The following is a 26,383-nucleotide window of genomic DNA, read 5'->3' as shown; positions in this document are numbered from 1 at the left end:
TGCATGATGCTAGGCTTCCCTGTCCATCACAAACTCCCAGAGGTTACTCAAACTCATGTTTATCAAATTAGTGATGCCATCCAACCATCTCATCCTCTGTTGTCCCCTTCTCCTCCCGCCTTCAATCTTTCCCAGCATCAGGGTCTTTTCCAAGGAATTGGCTCTTCGAATCAGGTGGCCAAAGTATTGGAGTTTCAGCTTCAGCATCAGTCCTTTCAATGAATATTCAGGACTGATTTCCTTTAGGATGGACTGGTTGAATCTTCTTGCAGTCCGTGGGACTCTCAAGAGTCTTCTTCAACACCACAGTTCAAAAGCATCAATTCTTCAGTGCTCAGCTTTATAGTCCAACTCTCACATCCATACATGACTAATTTGGCATTTAGAAATTTACAAATTAGGTTCCCACAGTCTGTGGCATGGCTGTCCTGTGGGTGACTGGCCACCCCGTTACTCCAGTCATTCTTTGCCTTTCTTTTCCTTCCCTACTCCATTCCCAGCCTTGCTCCATTCATCTTCTTTCTTCTGTCTTCCCTGATGTGTTCAAGGGGCACCAACCTGAAAGCTAAGGCTTGAGGATGCTGCTGATCCTCCAAGTGAATTTTCTTTTTAATAAATGCCAGTGTTCTGACATAAAATTTCATGATGGCAAATCAGTCCTTCAAACCTGCCACATTGGTGATTATCCAAACTGGACATTTGGGAGCCATTTTCCAATAGATTATTTATGTCATTGTGTCTGGTTTAGTCCCTTTATTAAACATATTCTCATCATTGCTCTGACTAGTGTAACATCACAGAAGCACATGGAGTTTAGGGAAGGCAAGAAAAAGACACGTATGTACACACATGCATACATACACAGATCAGTTGCCACTTGGTTAGCTCCTATAAAAAAAGAATGTTTAAAATGTCAGTAGAGGGTATAAACTTCAGAGTAAAATAAAGCAGTCCACGGCTCCAATGGAAGACCTAACTGCAAAATCTTCAAAGCCACTTAGCACTCAAAATACCCAGCAGCTTAATAATCTTCCAGGATGGAGCGCTTCTGAAAGGCAATGAGAATCAATCTACAGGAATTTATGGTAAGACAATGAGAAAATAGAGGACTTTATAATCTATTCCTATCCTGAAACCAGCAAAAGCATTCTGAAAATCTAAAGCATTATCTCCACCTTTAATTTCTTTTTGGCTGCATTGGGTAGCACCTGGGACCTTGGTTCCCCATCTAAGATTGAATATGCACCTCCTGCATTGGAAGCTCAGAGTGTTAGCCACTGGACCACCAGGGAAATCCCCCTCCACCTTTTGTAAAATTAGAAAAGGATGGACCACCAACTCAAAGACTTAGGCACTAGCTTCTCTAGATCTTCAGTAAAGTTCGGATGTCTGTAAAAGTAAATAATACAGCCTTGAAGTGCCCAACCTAAGCTTCTTTGTTTGAGGACAGAGCACCGAGTGGGCCAAGAGGGGCAGGGACCAGCCCTACGGAGATGAGATCTCTGTGGAGGCAGAGCTGAAGGTGAAACTGTTCAGAGGTGTCATCTGTGTGTTCTGCCACTGTCCCCTGAGCCAAAGGAACAGGGAGGGGAGATGGAGGGGAGGAGAGAAGGAAAGAGGCATTCTGCTTTGTGACTGCTGAGCAGAGAAAAGAAATAAGCTTGGAATCACTCAGAAGAGAGACTGTAGATGACCTCAGCATCACTTTTAGCCAGGGCGACCTCCTCCTAATCCATGAGCTTCAGAGTGGAGGAGGCACTAAACCCTCATGTGTCCCTGGGGCAGAGTATAGAGCAGTGTTTGAAGAGCAGGTGAAAAAAGTTAGAGTGTTAGTCGCTCAGTTGTGTCTGATTCTGCCACCCATGGAATCTAGCCCACCAGGCTCCTCCGTCCACGGAATTCTCCAGGCAAGACTGTTGGAGTGGGCTGTCATTTTCTTCTCCAGGAAATCTTCCTGACCAGGAGTTGAACCTGGGTCTTCTGCAATGCAGGCAGTTTCTTTATCATTTGAGCCACCAGGGAAGCCCCTTGATGAACAGGTGTTTGAGGATAAATATCCAAATTGGTCTGCCTGTTGCCTGGCCTTCCTCCCATTGCTCTCCACCTTGTTTTTAAGCAAATAGTAGGTCCAACGGGTCTGCCCATTAAAGGATGGTTAGTAACCAAGAGGAATCTAAGTGGGACCTCTATGTGGATAGAGATGATCACAGAGAAGAGGGGGAAGGGTTAAATAGAACAAAAGAGAAAAAGGCAGATGAGAAACACCTCTCTGGTTAAGATTGGTTTCAGTAACTGAAAAGTATTTGAACTTTTCAGACAGATACTTCTCTACAGCCTCAAAGAAATGAAAGAGAATATGAATCCTTCCCTATGGCTTAGTGGGTAAAAAACCCAAGTGCAATGCAGAAGACACAGGAGATGTGGGTTTGATCCCTGAGTTGGGAAGATGCCCTGGAGTAGGAAATAACAACTCATTCCAGTATTCTTAGGTGAAAAATCCCATAGACAGAGAAGCCTGGCGGGCTACACTCCATGGGGTCTCAAAAGAGTTGGACATGACTGAGCTACTCAGCATAACACATGAACCTTTGGAGAAAGTGCTCGAAGACAAGTAACAAAGTGTCAAAAAATATAATCTCATAAAGAGGATGAAAATGAAACTGGTGGAACTGAAAAAAACCTTAAAGACAAAACAATTTCAGAAATTGTTTAGAAGTTGTATTAGGAGTAGCAAGAGGTGGAAAATGACATTGCAGAAGTCCATCAAGGATTTGGAAGACAGCATGAGGAAATGATCTCAAATCGAATGGAGAAGAAGCAAGAGGTAAAGGTGAACCTCCAGGAAAAAGAACAGGAAAGAAAAAAAGAGGCAAAAGAAGACTCAGAGGTAAAGTGTTTTGAATTAAAGGATGACCTGAACATTGACTTTAAATAGCCATCCATGATTAGAAAAATATTGTCCTGGACAGTCAACACACTGTGATATAGCTGGTAAATTATATTTGAACTTTGATGATAAAAAAAAAACCCCTTTGGGTGCCCAGATGATGATGATAATAGTAATAATAAAAGGTAAGTGCACCTACCCAACAAAGAAATTCAGACTAGCCTCATATGTCTCTAAACTGAGGTGACAGTGTTAGCAGCTCAGTCGTGTTTGACTCTGTGCAACGCCCTGTCAGGCTCCTCTGGAATTCTCCAGGCAAGAATACTGGAGTGGCACTGACATAAATCAAAGGAAGATCCTCTATGACTCACCTCCTAGAGTAATAGAAATAAAAACAAAAGTAAACAAGTGAGATCTTATTAAACTTAAAAGCTTTTCACAGCAAAGAAAGCTATAAGCAAGGTGAAAAGACAACCCTCAGAATGGGAGAAACTAATAGCAAATGAAACAATTGAAAAAGGATTAATTTCCAAAATATATAAGCAGCTCATACAACTCAATACCAGAGAAACAAACAAGCCAGTCAAAAAGTGGGAAAAGACCTAAACTGACATTTCTCCAAAGAAGGCATATAGATGGCTAACAAACACATGAAAAGATGCTCAATATTGCTCATTATCAGAGAAATGCAAATCAAAACTACAATGAAGTATCACACCACACAGGTCAGAATGGCCATCATCAAAAAGTCTATAAACAATAAATGCTGAAGAGGGTGTGGAGAGAAGGGAACACTCTTGTACTGTTGGTGGGAATATGAACTGGTATAGCCACTGTGGAAGATGGTATGGAGATTCCTTAAAAAAACTAGGAATAAAAGCACCATGAGTTCAGTTCAGTCACTCAGTCGTGTCTCACTCTTTGTGACCCCATGAATTGCAGGACGCCAGGCCTCCCTGTCCATCACCAACTCCCGGAGTTCACTCAGACTCACGTCCATCGAGTCGGGGATGCCATCCAGCCATCTCAACCTCTGTCGTCCCCTTATCCCCCTGCCCCCAATCCCTCCTAGCATCAGAGTCTTTTCCAATGAGTCAACTCTTCGCATGAGGTGGCCAAAGTACTGGAGTTTCAGCTTTAGCATCATTCCTTCCAAAGAACACCCAGGGCTGATCTCCTTTAGAATAGACTGGTTGGATCTCCTTGCAGTCCAAGGGACTCTCAAGAGTCTTCTCCAGCACCACAGTTCAAAATCATCAGTTCTTCAGCACTCAGCTTTCTTCACAGTCCAACTCTCACATCCATACATGATCACAGGAAAAACCATAGCCTTGACTAGACGAACCTTTGTTGGCAAAGTAATGTCTCTGCTTTTGAATATGCTATCTAGGTTGGTCATAACTTGCCTTCCAAGGAGTAAGCGTCTTTTCATTTCATGGCTGCAGTCACCATCTGCAGTGATTTTGGAGCCCAAAAATAAAGTCTGACACTGTTTCCACTGTTTCCCCGTCTATTTCCCATGAAGTGATGGGACCAGATGCCATGATCTTCGTTTTCTGAATGTTGAGCTTTAAGCCAACTTTTTCACTCTCCACTTTCACCTTCATCAAGAGGCTTTTTAGTTCCTCTTCACTTTCTGCTATAAGGGTGGTGTCATCTGCATATCTGAGGTTATTGATATTTCTCCTGGCAATCTTGATTCCAGCTTGTGCTTCTTCCAATCCCACTCCTATACATATACCCTCAGGAAACCAAAATCAAAAAAGACACATGTATCCCATTGTTCAATGCAGCACTATTTGTAATACCTAGAGCATGAAAACAACCTAGATGTCCATCGACAGATGAATGGATAAAGAAGTTGTGGTACATATACACAATGGAATATTACTCAGCCATAAATGAATACATTTGAGTCAGTCCTCATGAGGTGGATGAACCTAGAACCTATTTTACAGAGTGAAGTAAGTCAGAAATAGAAAGATAAATATTGTATTCTAATGCATATATATGGAATCCTGGTACTGAAGAATTTATTTACAGGGCAGCAATGGAGAAACAGACATAGAGAATAGACTTACAGACATGGGAGGGGGAGGAGAAGGTGAGATGTATGGAAAGGGTAACATGGAAACTTATATTACCCTATGTAAAATAGATAGCCAATGGGAATTTGCTGTATGTCTCAGAAAACTCAAACAGGGGCTCTGTATCAACCTAGAGGAGTGGGATGGGGCAGGAGATGGGAGGGAGGTTCAAAAGGGAGGGGATATATGCATACCTATGGCAATAAATTAAAAGACACTTACTCCTTGTAAGCAAAGTTATGACCAACCTAGACAGCATATTAAAAAGCAGAGACATTACTTTGTCAACAAAGGTCCATCTAGTCAAGGCTATGGTTTTCTCGGTGGTCATTTATGGATGTGAGAGTTGGACTATAAAGAAAGCTGAGCTCAGAAGAATTGATGCTTTTGAACTGTGGTGTTGGAGAAGACTCTTGAGAGTCCCTTGGACTGCAAGGAGATCCAACCAATCCATCCTAAAGGAGATCAGTCCTGAGTGTTCATTGGAAGGACTGATGTTGAAGCTGAAACTCCAATATTTTGGCCACCTGATGCAAAGAGCTGACTCATTTGAAAAGACCCTGATGTTGGGAAAGATTGAAGGCAGGAGGAGAAGGGGACAACAGAGGATGCGATGCTTAGATGGCATCACTGAATGGACATGAGTTTGGGTAAACTCTGGGAGTTGGTGATGGACAGGGAGGCCTGGTGTGCTGCAGTTCATGGAGTCGCAAAAAGTCGGACAGGACTGAGCAACTGAACTGAACTGATGGCTGATTCATATTGAGGTTTGACAGAAAACAACAAAATTCTGTAAACATTTATCCTTTGATTAAAAAAATAAATTAATTAAAAAAGGAAAAGAATACTGGAGTGGGTTGCCATTCTCTTCTCCGTGGGATTCTAGGATCACATTAAAAGCCAGAAAACAGTGGTTTAATAGTTAAGGGATTGGGGACTTCCCTGGTGGCCTAGTGGTTAAGAATCTGCCTTCCAGTGCAGGGGATGCAAGTTCTATGCCTGGTCGGAAAATTAAGAGCACATATGCTTTGGGGCAACTAAGCCCATGCACCACAACTAGAGAAAATGCGTGCCGCAGCAAAGACCCAGCACAGCCAATAGTTAAAGGATTAAAGGAAAGGATGTGTGATGTAAGAATTTTATATCCAAGTAAATTGTTGCTTTCACCTAGACTTCTGGTCTTGATGGAATAAGCATCCCTGAGCCATTTTGTAAAAATAAAATTTCTATATGATGACATAATAAAAAAGGATAAAATAAGAATCCAGGAACAGAGAAGGTGTGTGGTATAAAAGGATTAGTGATAGACATAGAACCTCTTTAGATCTGAAACCAGAACTAAAACTCAAGAGCAATGGGAATTACAGATACAGGACTGAATCAAATATAGTAAACTTCTATTTTCACACCATTGGAAGGAGTATAATAGATCAGAAATGAAAAGAAATGTAAGTATACTAATTTCCTTGCTTATTGTCAGGAGTAAGTAGAGATCAGTCAAAGAATAGTTGATAGTGAGGAAATAAAGAATTCCTATTTTTTTAAGTTATATAGGAAACCACCAGACCCACTCCAGTATTCTTGCCTAGGAAATCCCATGAACAGAGGAGCCTGGCAGGTTATCGTCCATGCAGCCACAAAGAGTCAGACATGACTTAGCAACTAAACAACCACCACCACTGGAAGAGTTAAAACAGACCATAAACCTTCCAAACCACCAGAGAGGGAAGTGCACACATACACAAATGCAAAAATATTTACAGGAAGTTGGAAAACAAAGTATAACATTAGTAAGATAGGATATAAAACAAGTTTACATTTATGAGAGGCACATATGTAATAAATTTACCCAGAATGTTTGGGTAAAGCAAAAGCAGGCAAATGCAAATAAAAGAAAAGCAGGAGTCTTGACAGTAATCTCTTGCTGCTGCTGCTGCTAAGTCGCTTCAGTCGTGTCTGACTTTGTGCGACCCCATAGACGGCAGCCCACCAGGCTCCTCTGTCCCTGGGATTCTCCAGGCAAGAACACTGGAGTGGGTTGCCATTTCCTTCTCCAATGCATCTAGTAAGATTGAATTCAAGTAAAAGATATTAATTTAGGAGGTTCTTTGGAAAGTTATGTGGTCCTGTCTTGCTGCATCATTAGCTCGCAGCTTCCAAAATCTGAGAAATAAGTCATTAAGATCTTCTAACTGGTGACAAATTCCATGCTCTTGTCATCCAAACATCCCAGGAGGCAATACAATGGGAAATATTAGTCCTTCCAAGTATTGTTGTTCAGTTGCTCAGTAGTGTCTGACTCTTTGGGACCCCATGGACTACAGAATGCCAGGCTTCCCTGTCCAGCACCAACTCCCAGAGCTTGCTCAAACTTATGTCCATTGAGTCGGTGATGCCATCCAACCATCTCATCCTCTGTCGTCCCCTTTTCCTCCTGCCTTCAATCTTTCCCAGCATCAGGGTCTTTTCCATTGAGTCGGCTCTTTGCATCACGTGGTCAAAGTATTGGAACTTTAGTATCAGTTCTCCTAATGAATATTCGGGGTTCATTTCCTTTAGGATTGACTGGTTTGATCTTGCAGTCCAAGGGACTCTCAAGAGTCTTCTCCAGTACCATAGTTCAAAAGCATCAATTCTTTGGTGCTCAGCCTTCTTTACGGTCCAACTCTCACATCCATACATGACTACTGGAAAAACCACAGCTTTGACTAGATGCACATTTGTTGGCAAAGGGATGTCTCTGGTTTTTAGTAAACTGTCTAGGTTTGTCATAGCTTTCCAAATATTTGTCCCCCCAAATTCGTATCTAAGTTAGACCCAACTCCTAACTCCCAATATCTCAAAACTGACCTTATTTAGAAATAGAGTTTTTGCAGATGTAATTAGTTAAGATGAGGTCATGTTAATTGATTAGGAGCAGTGGAGTGGGCCCCTAATCCAACATGACAGATGTTCCTATAAAAGGGAGTTTGGATCCAGAGATGCCAACACAGGGAAAATGCCAGGTGAAGACTGGAGCTGTACTCCCATGAGCCAGAGACAGGGAGACACCTGGAACAGATCCTTCGCCGGAGGCTTCAGAGGGAACCTGGCCCTGCTAACACCATGATCTTGGACTCTGGGCCTCCCAGACTGTGGGAGAAGACATTTCTGTTGTTTAAGCCACCCATGACTGTAGTGCTTTATTAAGGCAACCGCAGGGAACCCATACCATCTGCAAAGAGGATACACTGTCCTTTGTGATGAATTCCCAGTGACACCCTCCAGCCAGAGGAGACATCTCACACCACTGTGTTTTCATGATATTCATTCTCAGCTACCCCATCCTTATATCCACTGTTTCCTTGAGGATAAGGATTTTTCAGTTCATGAATCTGCCCTCTGCACACGGTAGACCCACAGTGAAATGATACTCTTGGGCAGAATGATGGAAATCCACAGGTGTAACATACATGGTTGCTTGGGGTTTCAGGAGGTGAGGCTCAGCAAATTGGAAAAAGAGAGGGCACTACAAAGTGATCCTAGCACAATCTAAACTGAAAATCCATCCCGAACCCTTGAAAGTGAAATTGTTAGTTGCTTAGTCATGTCCGAATCTATGCGATCCCATGAGTTGTCTACTCTGTTTATGGGATTCTCTAGGCAAGAATAATGGAAAGAGTTGCCATTTCCTTCTCCAGGGGATCTTCCTGACCCAGGGATTGAGCCTGGGTCTTCTGTATTGCAGGCAGACTCTTTATCATCTGAGCCATCTGAATCTTTAGGCACCAAATAACTCAGCAGCAGAACACAGGGAGAGAAAACTACTAGAAGCACAAAGAGAAATCCACCAGATTACAGAGCAAGCTCAGGGCTTCCCTGGTGGCTCAGATGGTAAAGAATCTGCCTGCTAGTGCAGGAGATTTGGGTTCAATCTCTGGGTCAGGAAGATCCCCTAAAGAAGGAAATGGTGGCCCACTCCAGTATTCTTGCCAGGGAAATCTCATGGACAGAGGAGCCTGGTGGGCCACAGTCCATGGGGTCACAAAAGAGCTGGACATGACTGAGCGACTAGACAATAGAGCAAATTCATACCAGCGGGTCACGAGGACCATCTGTGATGAATGGGTGGGCACAGTTGTGTAGCACCTGTGTTTTGAGTCCCACACTCAGTGTGCCCCCTGCAAACTCATCGCAATTTGGGCAGCTTGAAAGGCTGTAGAATGACATGGGAACTTGAGAAAGAATATAGTACACGCCTCAGAAGAATGGATTGTCTGAAGAAACTGCCTATGTTTGTGGGTTTTCCCTTCTTGACTGTTTCCTTTTCATTTTCAGATCGTGGCCAAGAGATACAGAGATTTTGAATTTCCTTCTGAAATGACTGGCATCTGGAGGTACTTGAACAATGCATATGCTCGGGATGAATTCACAAACACATGTCCTGCCGACCAGGAGATTGAACACGCATATTCAGATGTTGCCAAAAGAATGAAGTGAACCTGGGCTGTTTTCTGTCTCATTTCTCAGCTATGTGAGCTAGACTATGAAAAGAGTGTCTCCTTTGTGTTTTCCTCCCAGTAACCATTCTTTGCAAAATAATGCCCATACTTTAGCAATGGGGATACCATAGCATGATCCACTCAACAGGAAATGATTCCTAGCCTTGTAATTTGTCAGCTCACTTGTGTATCTGAATAATACCAGTATCTGTTGTTATACACTCCAATTGTCTGGTTTATGTTCATTTATATCTTTGGCATTCTGGGACCTTGTAATCCATGATATTTAGGGCATGTGTTGTGCAGTTTACGTTTCAAAGCAAATAAGGTTTGGATTCAAACCTTATTTATTATTAACCTCCTTTATTTTTTAAAAAATGTGTTTTTCTCTGATAGTTTTCATAATCATGCATAACCTATTTTTCTGCTCTAAAATGGTAGTTCAACTTTTTTAGAACAAAATAATTTTTATAATTACAAAGTGATACTCGCTTATCTTAATACTTGAAACAAAGTCAGAAGGTATAAAAAGAAAGACAAAAGTCACCTAGAATTTCACTACACTTAGATAACTACTGATAGTGTATCGGTGAGTATCTTCCGAGTCTTCAGACTCTTTGACACACATGCATTCACACCACATATAATTTCCTGCCTCTGTGGTATTGTGTTAGTTTATTTTCAAGGACTGGTGAAGGGACTGCCCCCCTTGGTAATACCTTGATGGTCAGCCCTAGAGGACCTAAAACAGAGATTCGGCACCACAGACCTCGAGTGAACGCTTGTGGCCAAGTTTCAGAGGGATGGAGAACCTCAGGGTCCACAGAGACGTGAGGACCTACGAAGACCAGCGGGGACCGGCAGCAGTGGGAGGGTGGCGGGGACCGGAAACTGTGGGAGGGCCCCACCGCCGCCTACCTTGTTCCTGTCTCCATGATGCCTCTGTCCCTGATTCCAGGGAAGGCACAGAGGAGGGTGCCTCTCTTTGTCTCTCCTTCTGGCTCCCTTTCAGAGGCCTTCTCTTGCTCCCTCCCTCTCAGACACCAGGCCTGCGGGAGGACTCTTAACATCATCTGTGTTGCAGAATCTCCTTGCCCCCTGTTTCAACTTTGACCAAGCACATCTCGGTTCTTCAGATGGCGTAACACTGCACCTCTTCGGCCATGATGTCGTGTTGGGCTGGCCTGTATCCTGCTGGATCTTTGCGCTCTCTAGCATCATTTCAAGGTCGGGCAGGGAAAATCCAGGGAGATTAAATTCTTGGTGACTCATCTTGGGCAGTTGTGGTAAATAGGCAAGATGGGGAGGAAGTGGAAAGTACTGAGTCAAAAGAGTGTTCTGGTTCATCTATGCCTTCCCCTCCCCCACCCCTGAGCCAGCCTCATGGCGGCAGCCGTGTGTGGGGGCTGGGTTCCTACTCAAGGCTTGGAGGACAGAATGGGAGACTCCTTCCATGCTCATCTAGACTCCCAGGGTTCCAGCGTTATCCGCCAGGCTGTGTCCTTTTGACATTGGCACACACCTTCCAGAAAACTCGCTTGTGGAGTTGGAGACAGCATTCTGAGGTTTCTGGGATTTAGAAAAAGATGTCTAGTAAGAGGAACAAAGCCTTCATACGATGGCCACTTTCTCTTCCCTCGTACTGGATGCTGTGGTTTAACCAGGGGCAGCCAAACTCCCAGCCGTCCACTTGCTTTGTTAGCCATTTATTTTAGGAAGTTGTCTCTGGCATGAGTCCTGGTGATTCCTGTTTCACATCTGTTTAGGAATCAGATTCTGAAGATGAGTTTTACCATGTTACATTTAAATTTAGTAAATGAAAAAAAAAATAAATTTAGTAAATGAATTGACTACCTGATGTTACTAGTGCCAAGTTTGTATTTTTAGAGGTTAAAGCGATCTACGAAAACCCTTTGTGCCTTAGAAATTAAACAAATTATGAAAATATTTATTTGGAACCAATATCTTTAATTTTTCCTTATTTTACTTTGCATCCTCCACTGAGACAGTGTGTGTGTGTGTGTGTGTGTATGTGTATGTATGTATTGCTTCACCCGATCCTTGCCTGATGGAGAAAGACGGGAAGTCAGTCACAAGATGTGATTTGCCCCAGGACACCACTAAAATGACCAGGACCAACATTATCCTAGGGATAACCCTACATTACACTATTTTTTAAAATAAAAAGGTAGGATCGGATTTCCCTGGTGGTCCAGTGGTTAAGAGGCTGCCTTCCAATACAGGGGACACGGGTTTGATCCCTGATTGGGGAGCTAAGATCCCACAAGCTGCCAGGCAACTAGACCCATGCAACACAACTACTGAGCCAGAGTGCCACAACTGGAGAAGCCCATGCACCTCAAAATGACACAGGACAGCCAAAGTAATAATAATAATGTTAGATAAGATGGGATAGGAGTTAATGCTTACAGAAACTTTAGAAGGGGACCCTCCACTGAGAAAGTGATCTGAAGTGGGCTTCCTTTAAAATGATGAGAGTGTGACTTCCCTGGTGGTCGAGTAGTTAACACTGTGCTTTTACTGCAGGGCATGCAGATTCCATCCCTGGTTGGGGAACTGGCATCCCACATGCAGTGTGGTCAAAGAAATAATAATAGGAAAATTGCAAGAGCATCTTTGAACTAGAAAGTATTGCTGTTGTTGTTCAGTCACTAAGTCGTGTCTGAATCTGTGACCCCATGGACTGCAGCACACCAGGCTCCCCTGTCCTTCACCAGCTCCCAGAGCTTGCTCAAGCTCATGTCTATTGAGTCGGTGACACCATCCAACTGACTCATCCTTTGCCTCCCTCTTCTCCTGCCCTCAATCTTTCCCAGCATCAGGGTCTTTTCCAATGAGTTGGCTCTTTGTATCAGGTGGCCAAAATATTGGAGCTTCAGCTTCAGCATTAGTCCTTCCAATGAATGTTCAGGGTTGACTTCCTTTAGGATTGACTGGTTATCATTAGTTAAATTAGAAATTATCTGTATTAGAATTGTGACATGCAAAGACATTTTAACAGAGCCTTAAAGAGGTCTGAAAAAATGCACATCGCCTGTCCTTGCCCAGGTGGCTGACATACAGGTCTTGCGGGTAGCTCCATTTTTAAGTGTAGTTGGAAATCTCTTGGTTCCTGGCAGCCTTCCCCTCCCAGGGACCCCACACCCACTTCGCAGGCCCCTCAAAAGCTGTTCTTGTGCTGGCAGGTGAGAAGTATCCCAGGGTTGTTCACCTGCCTTAAAGTCTTCTCCAGGCGTGCATTTTTGAAACTAAATGCATTTGTTCTTCCAAACATACCATATGTGTGTGTTAGTTGCTCAGTCATGTTCAACTCTGTGACCCCATGGACTATAGGCCACCAGGCTCCTCTGTCCATGGAATTCTCCAGGCAAGAATACTAGAGTGGGTTGCAATTCCTTCTCCAGGGGACCTTCCCCACCCAGGGTCAAACACAGGTCTTCTGCATTGCAGGCAGACTCTACCCTGTCACCAGGGATGCAAATAAAAGTCGTGAGAGCAGCTCTCCTTTGAGGCTGATCCTGGGGAGGTTCTTGGGCTAAGGAGATTCTGTTCTTGCTTTCAGTTGCCCAAGAGGCTGGACGATTCAGAAAAAATTAGCTTTACTTCTGAACACAGAATCTCCAAGTGTAGGCTGAAAAAGAATATGAGTGCCACAGAGGTGTACTTTCTGGGCATGGTCCAGCAAACAGGGGTGCAACCTGTTTAGCCCAGGAACCAACCTTCTGAGACCAGAGGTCTCAACAGGTTACCTGTGAACTACAGGACTATCCCCAGGAATTGAGTATATGCCCAAGCCCCCACAGACAGACACAAATGCACATACACACACACACACATGTACATACACACTCACATACATTCATGCACACAGCATGGTCACAGAACTCTTTCACACCTGTTCAAATGTTAGGAGAAACACACTGACTGAAACCATCCCCCTTGACCAGGTACCACAGTAACCATCTGATTGAGATATTTTATGAGAGGACGTCCTGGTGAGGAACACAGAACTAATAAGCCACCACCCATCGGAAGAATTCAGGCAGGGTCAAAGGAAATGCCACATGTCTGACCACCTACTAGAATCCTTTTCACTGGTATCCATGTTGGCTGAGCAATGTGTGCACCTCCAGGAAGGACTCTGAGTCAGAATGATTGGCCAAAGACAACCCAGAAACTAATCCCATCACCATAAAACCCGAGACTGCAAGCCATGTGGCAGCGCAGTTCTGGGTTCCCTTACCCTGCTGCTCTCCACTGGAGCACCCCTTCCCAATAAAATCTCTTGCTTAGTCAGCACATGTGTTCTCCTTGGACAATTCATTTCTGAGTGTTAGACTCAGAAATGCAAATGAGAGCCCACTCTCATGCCCTGAAAGGGATCCCCCTTCCTGCAAAACAAACACACAAACATTCACACACGTCCCCATAGACACACACAAGCATACTTACTCATGCAATACAGTCACACACACTCATTCACTCATGTACCCACATATGTGCACACACACACAACCTGTACAGTGAGGTCCAGGTTCCTTCCTTCCCTGACCAGATAATTGACCAGAAACACACTCTTGGCAACATTCCACCCAGGTCTCCTTCCCCACCTCCAGGGGCTCACTATTAGGCTTTGGGAAAAAAAAACAATCTTTCTTTTACAGTTAAGAGAACCAAGGTGTGCATTGTCCTAAGAACATGTAATTCACAAAACCCTGGCTACTTAAGGTGGATCAGTTAGAGGATGTTTGTTCACGTTATAGTTCTGAATTCTTTCTGGAAACCCACAGAACTGACACAAAAACTGAGTTTAGCTGCAACTAGGGCTTCCCTGGTAACTCAAACAGTAAAGAATCTGCCTGCAATGTGGGAGACTTGAGTTTGATCCCTGGGTTGGAAAGATCCCCTGAAGAAGGGAATGATGACTACCCACTTTAATATTCTGGCCCGGAGAATTCAATGGACAGAGGAGCCAGGCAGGCTACAATCCATGGGGTCACAAAGAGTCAGACATGACTGAGTGACTTTCACAAACACAAAATGCCCAGGATTGAGGTTTGTGACCTGGGGGGAGGCCCAGAGCCTAGACCTGCTGCTGAGCCCTGGGCAGTGTTGTCCCATCTGGCTGTTTCTGGTCATGTGCGTGTGTGCTAAGTTGCTTCAGTTGTGTCCAGCTCTGCGACCCTAAGACTGCAACTCGCCAGGCTCCTCTGTCTGTGGAATTCTCCAGGCAAGAATACTGAAGTGGTTGCCATGCTTTCCTCCAGGGGATCTTCCCAACCCTGGGATCAAACCTGCATCTCTTATGACTCCTGCCTTGGCAGGCAGGTTCTTTACAACTAGTGCCACCTGGAAAGCCCTGTTTCTGGTCATACCATATGCCAAAGTATTTGAAAGGTACATTGGAGTCTCTGAAACACTTGCACATAATTTCCCAACAGTGTGGACTACACTTAAAAGAAGCAAAAGGAGCACACAGGTTATTCTACTAAGGTTATTTGCTTCCTGATTTTTAAATCTTTGACAAGGCAAAGGTGTAGAGGCTGTTTGTGGGGTTCCTTTTCCTGCTGATCTTGGGCTCCCTCAAGATTGGAGACAAGAGGAAGGAGAAATGGATTAGGGAGATGCCTAGAATTCTAGGAGAGACAGAGCAGTAGAACCTGTTTTGCCTCCATCATAATTGTTCAACTTTTGTTTGCAGCTCTGGTCCCAAAAGAGAGTGCTGTTTGAAAGAAAATCTTAGGGTTATTTGGTGGTGGTTCAGGTGTTGAGCTGGCCATTTTGGTGTGTATTTTGGCTTTTTTTTTCTGGCTAAAGCAAGGGAAAAAGAATTTGTTGTATTGGGTGTGATACCAGAATATACAAAAATTAAAAAGAAGTAAGAAAAATGTGTCTTGCTTTTATAAACTGTGCAGTGATAATGACAAAATAGAACAGCACCAGAAAGATGCCTAAGAACATGTGTAATAGGAAGCAAATGGGTGAGTGGGCAAAGTGCACACTTTTACCAGGTTCCTGAGGTGATGCTACCACGAATGATATAATAGAGTGACCAAGTGCATTTGGGTAGCACTTTACAAAGCCTGGGCCAGTTTGTGGTTCCATAGGTCATGGGTGTGCATTGGAAATTGAGGTGGATATGGTGACCACAGCAAGGTGGCTGCCATCTTGCCTCATGGTCCTTGAGGGGCTTTACTGGATTCTCTTCCAGGTGGCACTAGTGGTAAAGAACCCGGCTGCCAGTGCAGGAGACATAAGAGACTTGAGTTTGATTCCTGGTTTGGGAAGATCCCTTGGAGGAGGGCATGGCAACCCACTCCAGTATTCTTATCTAGGGAATCCCATGGACAGAGGAGCCTGGTGGACTATAGTCCATGGGGTCTCAGAGTCCGACATGACTGAAGAGACTTAGCATGCACACACACACTCTCATGAGTGGGCATGCTGGCCACCATGGTGATATTGTTCTGTCAACTCTGGGGGCCTTGTACAATCTGGATAGAGTGAGACGTTCCAGTCAGAGAATCAGAAGCTGGACAGTAGCAATGAATGGATGGGATTGGGAAGCAGAGGGGAGTGGCTAAGGTTTGTCTGCCTCAAGTCTCTCATCTGAAAACTAAGTGGTGGGCTTGATTGGTGGGTTTCAACCTTGACAGCATATTAGAATCAACTGAGTAGCCTTGATTATTATAAATGCCCAAAGCATGCCTCAGATCAACTGAATCAGAATCTCTGGGTTTGAGCTTGGACATTGGTGTTTTCAAAACTCTCCTGGGAAGATTCTCTTATGCAACAGAGATTAACAGCCACAGGTCAGATGGTCTCAGAAGTTATTTCCAGCATTAACTGCTCAATGTTTGGGTCCTGGGTTACACAGTCCTGGTGTAGGGGAGGGGTGAGGGGGAGGAGGATGGAGGGGATTGCCCATACTCAATACAGTAGCGTATGCTCTACACTCAGTGCAGTTGGCTGAGCCAGCCACAGGAAAATTGAAACTGAAAGTCTCAATCATGTCTGACTCTTTGCGACCCCATGGACTATACAATCCATGGAATTCTCCAGGCCAGAATACTGGAGTAGGTAGCCTTTCCCTTCTCCAGGGGATCTTCCCAACCCAGGGATTGAACCCAGGTCTCCTGCATTGCAGGTGGATTCTTTACCAGCTGAGCCACAAGGGAAGCCCAGTGTACTATTCACCCAGTGGTTGAATGGTGACCTCTCCAAACTGGTCCACTCAGGGTCTCGGAACTCAAACTTACTTGGAAATAGATTCTTTGTAGATGTAATTACTTACATTACGATCAGGTCATATTGGATTAGGAAGAGCTCTAAATCCAAAGTGGCTAATGTTATTTTAAGAGGAGAAGAAGATGCAGAAGGGAGGCCATGTGAAGATGAAGGAAGATGCTGTAGAGGGTTTGCAACAAGCCAGGGGAAATCAAAGATGGCTGGAGACACCTAGAAGCCAGAAGAGGCAAGGAGGGGTCTCTCCATAAAACCTTCAGAGGGAGCATGGCTCTGCCCACACCTTGATTTCAGATTTTCAACCTTCAGAGAATACATTTCCATCTGCTCTTCTAAGCCACCCACTTGGCAGTATTCTGACTTCTGCCACAGGAAACCTATCCACCTGGTGAGTTTTGGATCTCAGAATGGCTGAGCCATGTCGTCATGGCTTAGGTACTCTAAAGCTGATGGCACAGCTAAGCAGAGAGGCAGTTGGGCTTCTCGGGAGAGCTGATGTCACTCTCCCAGCTGAGAAAGAGAGCCAGATACAGACAGTGCAGTGCGGTGCAGTCACTCAGTCGTGACCAACTCTTTGAGAGCCCACGGACTGCAGCACGCCAGGCTTCTCTGTCCATCACCAACTCCCAGAACTTGCTCAAACTCATGTCCATAGAGTCGGTGATGCCACCCAACCATCTCATCTTCTGTCATCCCCTTCTCCTCCTGCCTTCAATCCTTTCCCAGCGTCTTTTCCAATGAGTCAGCTCTTTGCATCAGGTGGCCAAAGTATTGGAGCTTCAGCTTCAGCATCATTCCTTCCAATGAATATTCAGGACTGATCTCCTTTAGGATGGACTGGTTTGATCTCCTTGCAGTCCAAGGGACTCTCAAGAGTCCAACACCACAGTTCGAAAGCATCAATTCTTCAGTACTCAGCTTTCTTTACGGTCCAACTCTCACATCCGTACATGACTACTGGAGAAGCCATAGCTTTGACTAGATGGACCTTTGTGCAGACAGAGACAGGTCTATTTTGAGAGAGATGGCAATTTAACCAACAGGCAACACCATGGTCGATTTGCTCTAAAGCAGAGGTGACAAGGTGGGAAATTGTTGAAAGTCTTGAGTTTTGGTCCTGCCCCTGCTAATTCTGGATGCGGGACTTGGGGAAAGGCATTTAACCTCCCTGCACCTCCATTTCCTTATCTGTCAAAGGCAGGGATTGGATGACATAATCTTCCAGGTCCTTTCCAACTATTGACTTGTAAACCCTGAGCCAGGAAGGTGGTTAAGTACCAGTCATAATGCTTGGGAACTGCCCCCCAGCTCAGACCAGTGTCATGCTCCCTACAGCCCTTGCCCCAGATCTGGGTTTCAAGTTCAGATCCATTTTGCTTCTTGCCTTATAGGGATTTTTGGTGAACATTTGCTTTCTGGTGGAGCCTTTCCCCCGAATATAAGATATCTGTGTGGTCTGACTGAATTAGCAATATCTAGCAGTTGCATTGAGAAGCGCGCCGGCTGTGACGGACCGTGAAGTAAAATGCCGGCTGCAACTGACCCAGCAGAAGCGTGGCGGAGAGGAGCTACCCCACGTCCAAGGTCCGGGTGGCAGCCGAGAGTGCCAGGCTGCGATGGCGCAGGAGCAGCCGAGAGGAGCTAATCCATGTTCAAGGTAAGAGAAACCCAAGTAAGATGGTAGGTGTTGTGAGAGGGCATCAGAGGGAAGACACACTGAAACCATACTCACAGAAAACTAGTCAATCTAATCACATGGACCACAGCCTTGTCTAACTCAGTGAAACTAAGCCATGCCCTGTGGAGCCACCCAAGACAGGCGGGTCATGGTGGAGAGGTTTGACAGAATGTGGTCCACTGGAGAAGGGAATGGAAAACCACTTCAGTATTCTTGCCTTGGGAACCCCATGAACAGTATGAAAAGGCAAAATGATAGGATACTGAAAGAGGAACTCCCCAGGTCAGTAGGTGCCCAATATGCTACTGGACATCAGTGAAGAAATAACTCCATAAAGAATGAAGGGATGGAGCCAAAGCAAAAACAATACCCAGTTGTAGATTTTGCATAGGAACCTACAATGTCAGGTCCGTGAATCAAGGCAAATTGGAAGTGGTCAAACAAGAGATGGCAAGAGTGAACGTCAACATTCTAGGAATCAGCGAACTAAGATGGACTGGAATGGGTGAATTTAACTCAGATGAACATTATATCTACTACTGTGGGCAGGAATCCCTCAGAAGAAATGGAGTGGCCATCGTGGTCAACAAAAGAGTTCGAAATGCAGTACTTGGATGGAATCTCAAAAACGACAGAATGATCTCTGTTCGTTTCCAAGGCAAACCATTCAATATCACAGTAATCCAAGTCTATGCCCCAACCAGTAATGCTGAAGAAGCTGAAGTTGAACGGTTCCATGAAGACCTACAGGACCTTTTAGAACTAACACCCAAAAAAGATGTCCTTTTCATTAAAGGGGACTGGAATGCAAAAGTAGGAAGTCAAGAAACACCTGGAGTAAAAGGCAAATTTGGCCTTGGAATACGGAATGAAGCAGGGCAAAGACTAATAGAGTTTTGCCAAGAAAATGCACTGGTTATAGCAAAACACCCTCTTCCAACAACACAAGAGAAGACTCTTCTTCAGCACCACATTTCTAAAGCATCAATTTGGTACTCAACTTTCTTTATAGTCCAACTGTCACATCCATACGTGGCTTCTGGAAAAACTACAGCCTTGACTGTACAGACCTTTGTCGACAAAGTGAAGTCTCTGCTTTTTAACATACTGTCTAGACCGTCTGTCTAGTATGAGGGAGACCTGGGTTTGATTCCTGGGTTTGATCCCTGAAGAAGGAAATGGCAACCCACTCTAGTACTCTTGCCTGGAAAATCCCAGGGATGGGGGAGCCTGGTGGGCTGCAGTCCATGGGGTCACACAGAGACAGACACGACTGAGTGACTTCACTTTACTTTCACTTTGTGGGTTTGTCATAGCTTTTCTTCCAAGAAGCAAGCATATTTTAGTTTCATACTTTATTCATTGTCCACACTGATTTTGGAGCCCAAGAAAATAAACTCTACCACTGTTTCCATTTTTGCCCCATTTTCGTGTGCTCATAGCATTATTCTTCTTAAAATTAGGGGAAAGAAAAAAAAAAACCTGGTTAATACAGTTGCAGTTGTAAAGGAATGGTTATTAAAAAATTTGTGTTCAGTGGGGGAAAAAGTAGTATTTGCATTAGTATTCCATTTGTGAGTACTTATATTCACTCTCTGTGTATTTGTGAAATAAACAGGAACTGTATTCTTAACAGTTTAAGTAGTGGTGATTGCCAAGTAGATGGATATTAAGTAATCCTCACTTTGTAACACTAAATTAAGTACTAAGGTTGTTCTCACAGTAATAAATTAGCAGTAATCCATTTATGAAAAACATAACATTATATCAGGTTGTCATGACCACTCATTTTATTTTACATCATCAAAAATGAACATGGAGTCACTCTTTTCTGATTCCAGGAGGATGGGATAATGAGTTATACAAGGTTTTCAATTTAATTTCTTTTCTAATTCTATATATCTCGTTAGGCATAAAGAGTGCTGAATATTATGTACTTTAAAATATCATAAGAATAAAGCAACACATTAAAACATAATTATCAGCAGGTTATTTGCTTTCAATTACTGATTGAATTGAGTTTTAACACAAAAGTATATATTACTCTAAAATATTTTATTTTATATTCCAGATAATATATTTTCTGTTCATAGAATATTTCACATATCAGGAAATTAATTACAGTCCAACTCCTTCCACACTCAATTTACTTTAATAAAAACATACTTAACATATTTATGTTTATAAAATTAAACCTTTTGTGTTGCATAAAATTAGATTCAATGACTATCTTTCACATATATGTTTAAGATAAAGAGACATCCCTTAACCTCTTTACCCTTGTTTTTTTTAAACTCTTTTCTTTAAAGACTGCTTTAATAGGATTTGTTGGTTCTGTTTGTGTTTAATTTTAAGAAAATTATCAAGCAGTAAACACTCAATGTTCTGTCCGGTCAAGTATAATGTAATTTTCTAAAGACTATTTGGATGACGTTTTTAAAGTATGAAAATATAGTGTGTATATCTGTGCCTGTGTATGTGTGATAATTCTGCTGTGTGTATTAGTACTCACTACATCAATGTGTGTGGCTTGATCTTAAGAGGCAGCAAACTTAACCTAGTTTGAAGTCATCTTCTTCAGCATTCTGTGAACTGAAGAAACAATAATGGAATTGGGTCTGAATTTGTATTTCAGCTCACTAGCAATGTGACCTCCAACAAATCACTTTTTCTCTTGGGGACATAGTGTCTACTCTGCTAAAAGATGGGGTTAGACAGAATAATCTTTCTTGTCTATTCCTGCTACCACATTCTGTAGCTACATTAGTATGAACCTATCAAGGCAATAGCCAATTATATTGGTGTGCCTGTTTTTTTTTCTCTTTAAGCATATTCATAACAATAGAATATGTGATATCTCTAGGTCAGTTAGACCTTGGATGAAAGTGGCAATCATAAGATAGTTAGCATGTGTTTCAGGAATCCTAATGCCATCAAGCTGGACCCATTAAACTACTATTTCATTCTGCATTTTTTTTAAATGGGTAACTGGACATGGAACAACAGACTGGTTCCAAATAGGAAAAGGAGTACGTCAAGGTTGTATATTGTACCCTGCTTATTTAACTTATATGCAGAGTACATCATGAGAAATGCTGGGCTGGAAGAAGCACAAGCTGGAATCAAGATTGCCGGGAGCAATATCGGTAACCTCAGATATGCAGATGACACCACCCTTATGGCAGAAAGTGAAGAGGAACTAAAAAGCTTCTTGATGAAAGTAAAAGTGGAGAGTGAAAAAGTTGGCTTAAAGCTCAACATTCAGAAAATGAAGATCATGGCATCTGGTCCCATCACTTCATGGGAAATAGATGGGGAAACAGTGGAAACAGTGTCAGACTATTTTTTTGGGGCTCCAAAATCACTGCAGATGGTGATTGCAGCCATGAAATTAAAAGATGCTTACTCTTTGGAAGGCAAGTTATGACCAACCTAGATAGCATATTCAAAAGCAGAGACATTACTTTGCCAACAAAGGTTCGTCTAGTCAAGGCTATGGTTTTTCCAGTGGCCATGTATGGATGTGAGAGTTGGACTGTGAAGAAAGCTGAGTGCTGAAGAATTGATGATTTTGAACTGTGGTGTTGGAGAAGACTCTTGAGAGTCCCTTGGACTGCAAGGAGATCCAACCAGTCTATTCTAAAGGAGATCAGTCCTGGGTGTTCTTTGGAAGGAATGATGCTAAAGCTGAAACTCCAATCCTTTGGCTACCTCATGTGAAGAGTTGACTCATTGGAAAAGACCCTGATGCTGGGAGGGATTGGAGGCAGGAGGAGAAGGGGATGACAGAGGATGAGATGGCTGGATGGTTATCACCAACTTGATGGACATGAGTTTGGGTGAACTCCGGGAGTTGGTGATGGACAGGGAGGCCTGGTGTGCTGCGATTCATGGGGTCGCCAAGAGTCGGACACGACTGAACGACTGAACTGAACTGGTCATTACCTGACCTGGAGAAGGAAATGGCAGCCCATTCCAGTATTCTTGCCTGGAGAATCCCATGGACAGAGGAACCTGGCGGGCTACAGTCCATGGGTTTGCAAAGAGTCGGACACAACTGAGCACAAACACACACACACACACCATTACTTGAAGATTCTTGATACAGTGTGTAGAAAATCCTAAAGACATCGGCAAAAAAGAAAACTATTAGGACCCATCAATAAATTCAACAGAGTTGCAGAATAAAAGTCATATACAGAAACCTGCCCTACCTTCAGCTATTAGTTTACCACTTGAGTACCATATATGTCTCTGAACATCTATTTTTGTATTACCCTTTGATGTAGAGGTTAACAAAATGATTGTTAAGGGAACTTAAATGCACATCACTTCATCAATATCTTTATTTATAAAAATATTTTGGTTTTGATTTGCTAAACAGTGCAAACTATAAGATGAAACATGATAACTCTTTAATACCACCATAATTATAAACTGAATATAAACCTCTGGTGTAAGATCATCAAAGAAACTAAGTAACTGAGGATTTCAATGGTGTTCTGATGAATCAAATTAGTTTAGAACTGGATCTAGAAATTCACTTTTTTTCTTCCTGCAGAATCCATTTAGAGAAAAAAAATAAATGATTTTATATGTGTGAAATTATACAAATAATTGAAATCTTGTTGGATAACATGTGACTTCAGAAATGAAATCACAGACAGTTTATGAGGATAAGAAGGTATTGGTTAGTAACATACCATTGAAAAACTGTTATATTCCAAAGTAGGAAGGTGAAGGAAATTGTTTCAGCAGTAAAGAAACATTGAAAATAATTAAGGGTAAACAAATTAATAAATAATCACTATATTTAATAAATCTATTAATTTCATAAATTTAGCAAAAGAAATAATAACAGATAAAATAAGTAGAGAGTCCATTTGAGTTTCATTATATGTCTTATTTGACAGGAGGAAGATGATGTAGACTTGGGGTCACAATAAATCATACTAAAAAATCATTTAACCGTCCTGATACGATCAATTTTCTTCAAGTGTGAAGAATTAAAGTTTGGCATTTTCTAAAGTTACAGCATTCATGGGGGAAAATACAAAACTAGAAATCTAATTAATCTCATGCTTGCATAACACAGAAAAGTGAGGGCAAGTGCCTTAGAGATTTAACTCCCAACTGTCACTAAGTAAAAATTAAGTGTGATCTGTCTATATTGTTCACCTGCCAGAGGCAAGCTCAGGAGAACTTGCTCATCGCAGGTAGGTTTCTGAGTTGCCACATTTGAAGAATGAAGAATAAGATTTCAAAAACTAAGGAATCAAATACTTAGAGACTTGTAAATGAACACTTTATTTATTTATTTTCTTTGGTTAATTATCTGTAATCTAATGGAAAAAAAACATTGTATTTATTTTTAAAATTAATTTATTAACTTTAATTGGAGGCTAATTACTTTACAATATTGTGGTGGTTTTGCCATACACTGACATGAATCAGCCATGGGTATACATCTGTCCCCCATTGTATTTCTTATTAAAGCAGGACAAATCAGATTTATTTTGATTAGGAAACAATTTTACATATGTATATCTTAAAATTAAGGGGAAAAGTTGGATTTTTTTTTAAGCACTGTGAAAAGGTATAACAAAGATATAAGATTTTTTTGAATATTTTAACAGTAAAAAGTGTCATATTGTTCATGTTGTGTGTGCTCAATTACTCAGTCATGTCTGACTCTTTGTGACTGCAAAGACTGTAGCCCAACAGTCTCCTCTGTCCATAGGATTTTTTCGACAAGAATACTAGAGTGGGTTGCTATTTCCTTCTCCGGGGGATCTTCCTGAGCCCCAGATTGAACCTGTGTCTCCTGCATTGCAGCCAAATTCTTTGCTGCTGTGCATAATGACTTATTACAATACTAATACTATTAATAATTTGTGCAAATTCAATCCATAAGAACCACATATCATATTTACTCAAATCTAAAGCAAAATCAGTTCATCATTCATACTCCAAATGTCATATCAACAGAGTGCATGCACACACAAGCACTCACGTGCACATACATATAAACATACACACAAATAGAAGCTTATATCAAATATATGTTTGCCACTTTTGTCCCATCTATTTTTAATGAACAAGCAGGGTTAAGATCAAAAGGGATGAAAATGCATTAGCTAAAGTTTCTTGTTTCTAGAATTTTTCTTTATCTGGTCAAAAGATATGTCCTTTGATAGCAGACTGCTCCTGCACGTGAGTAATAATAATGTGTCAAAGCAGTAAAATATTTCTAGAGATAATTTTACTAAAATATATTGAATGCTCAATATCTACACTAAAAAGTAGAGCAGAGACAATAATACCATATTGTTCATTCTTTCAAAATCAGAGATAAGTTCATTCTGTCATTATTTAATACACAATAATGAGCAAACTGGGCTCCCCAGGTGGCTCAGTGGTAAGGAATTCGCCTGCAGTTCAGCAGATGGGGAAGACGCCCTGATTCGGGAAGACGCCCTGGAGAAGGAAATGGCAACCCACTCCTGTGTCCTTGCCTGGTAAATCCCATGGACAGAGGAGCCTGGTAGGCTTCAACATTGAGTTGAAAGAGCCAGACACGTCTTAGCAATTGAACAAGCAAAAGAACAAATAAACACATTATGATTCTTAAGTACTCAAGAAGTGTAATCACTTGTATTCCTAGTTGGATAGGTATCTTTAAAATATAAGGTTGAATACTCCAACCTCGTCTTTAATTAAAGTGTTACTTTCATATTATGTTTGACATGCAATGAGGTTTCAGTAAAGAACTGATTGCTGAAATAAAGCAAGTGAAGGTTCCAACTAGTCACATACATCATAGGTGACATCCAAATTTAGAGTCAGACTTTCTCAAAACTCCTATCCCACACTTAACCTTTTAAAATCAAATCGTGGGGAAATTTGTATGGGCTATTTTCTCAGAATAAAATGTACTGGAATTAATTTTATCTGATTTACAGATAATATTTTGTCTCAAAAAGAGTAAAAACATTGACATGTCATTGTTTCAGTCATTTCTGGAGCATTTTTACAAGAAGAATAAAGAAGAATGGATGGGGAAAATTGCACTTCCTTGAAAGAATTCCTTCTCTTGGGAATTAGTAGTAGCCCTATAATCAAAGTGACTCTATTTACCACGTTCTAGTTGTTTATCTCATTATTCTTGTTGCAAATCTCGGGATGATCATTTTAGTTAGAACAGACCCCCAGCTGCACACATCCACGTACTTTTCCTCAGCCACTTCTCCTTCAGTGACCTCTGCTATTCCACAGCCATGACCCAGGATGCTGGCAGGCTTCCTCATTAAGAACAAATCAATCCCCTTCTATGGCTGTGCTCTACAATTCCTGATCTTCTGTACCTTTGCAGATTCTGAGTGTCTACTGTTGGCGATCATGGCCTACAATTGGTACATGGCTATTAGCAACCCCTTGCTTCATACAGTCAAGATGTCTGGCAAGGTGTGCTCCCTGCTGATGGCTGGGGTGTATATGGTGGGAATTATGGATGCTTCGATAAATACAATATTAACTTTCCGCTTATGTTTCTGTGGGTCAAATGAAATTAGCCATTTTTTCTGTGATGTTCCTCCTCTCCTCTTGCTATCTTGCTCAGATACACAGGTCAATGAATTAGTGATATTTATCATTTTTGGCTTCATTGAACTGATCACCCTCTCAGGTCATTTTGTGTTTTACTGTTATATCAGCCTACCAGTGGTAAAGATCCACTCTGCTGAGGGGAGGTTCAAGGCTTTCTCCACCTGCACCTCCCACCTAACTGCTTTGGCAATTTTCCGGGGAACTCTGCTCTTCATGTATTTCAGGCCAAGTACTTCCTACTCTCTAGACGAAGACAAAATGACCTCCTTGTTCTATACCCTTGTGATTTCCCATGTTAAATTCTCTGATTTACAGCCTACGGAACAAAGATGTGAAAGAGGCTCTGATGAAATGTAAAAATATAAAATGGTTCCATTGA

General features: G+C 42.3%; 1 protein-coding gene and 1 pseudogene across 1 annotated transcript in view; both read left to right on the top strand.

The window, feature by feature from the left end:
- The window catches only part of CLIC6 (chloride intracellular channel 6), a 55,536-nt gene extending 45,854 nt beyond the window's left edge, over window positions 1–9,682 (top strand). Inside the window, exon 6 of the mRNA XM_002684585.7 lies at window positions 9,292–9,682. Coding sequence (XP_002684631.1) covers window positions 9,292–9,453 — 162 coding nt within the window. The 3' untranslated portion in view covers window positions 9,454–9,682. The remainder of the gene's footprint in view (window positions 1–9,291) is intronic.
- On the top strand, window positions 25,451–26,383 carry OR5W7P (olfactory receptor family 5 subfamily W member 7, pseudogene; annotated as a pseudogene).

This window comes from Bos taurus, chromosome 1 (genome assembly GCF_002263795.3).
Source record: "Bos taurus isolate L1 Dominette 01449 registration number 42190680 breed Hereford chromosome 1, ARS-UCD2.0, whole genome shotgun sequence".
Taxonomy (NCBI): domain Eukaryota; kingdom Metazoa; phylum Chordata; class Mammalia; order Artiodactyla; family Bovidae; genus Bos; species Bos taurus.
This window is presented reverse-complemented; position numbering and strand designations above follow the sequence as displayed.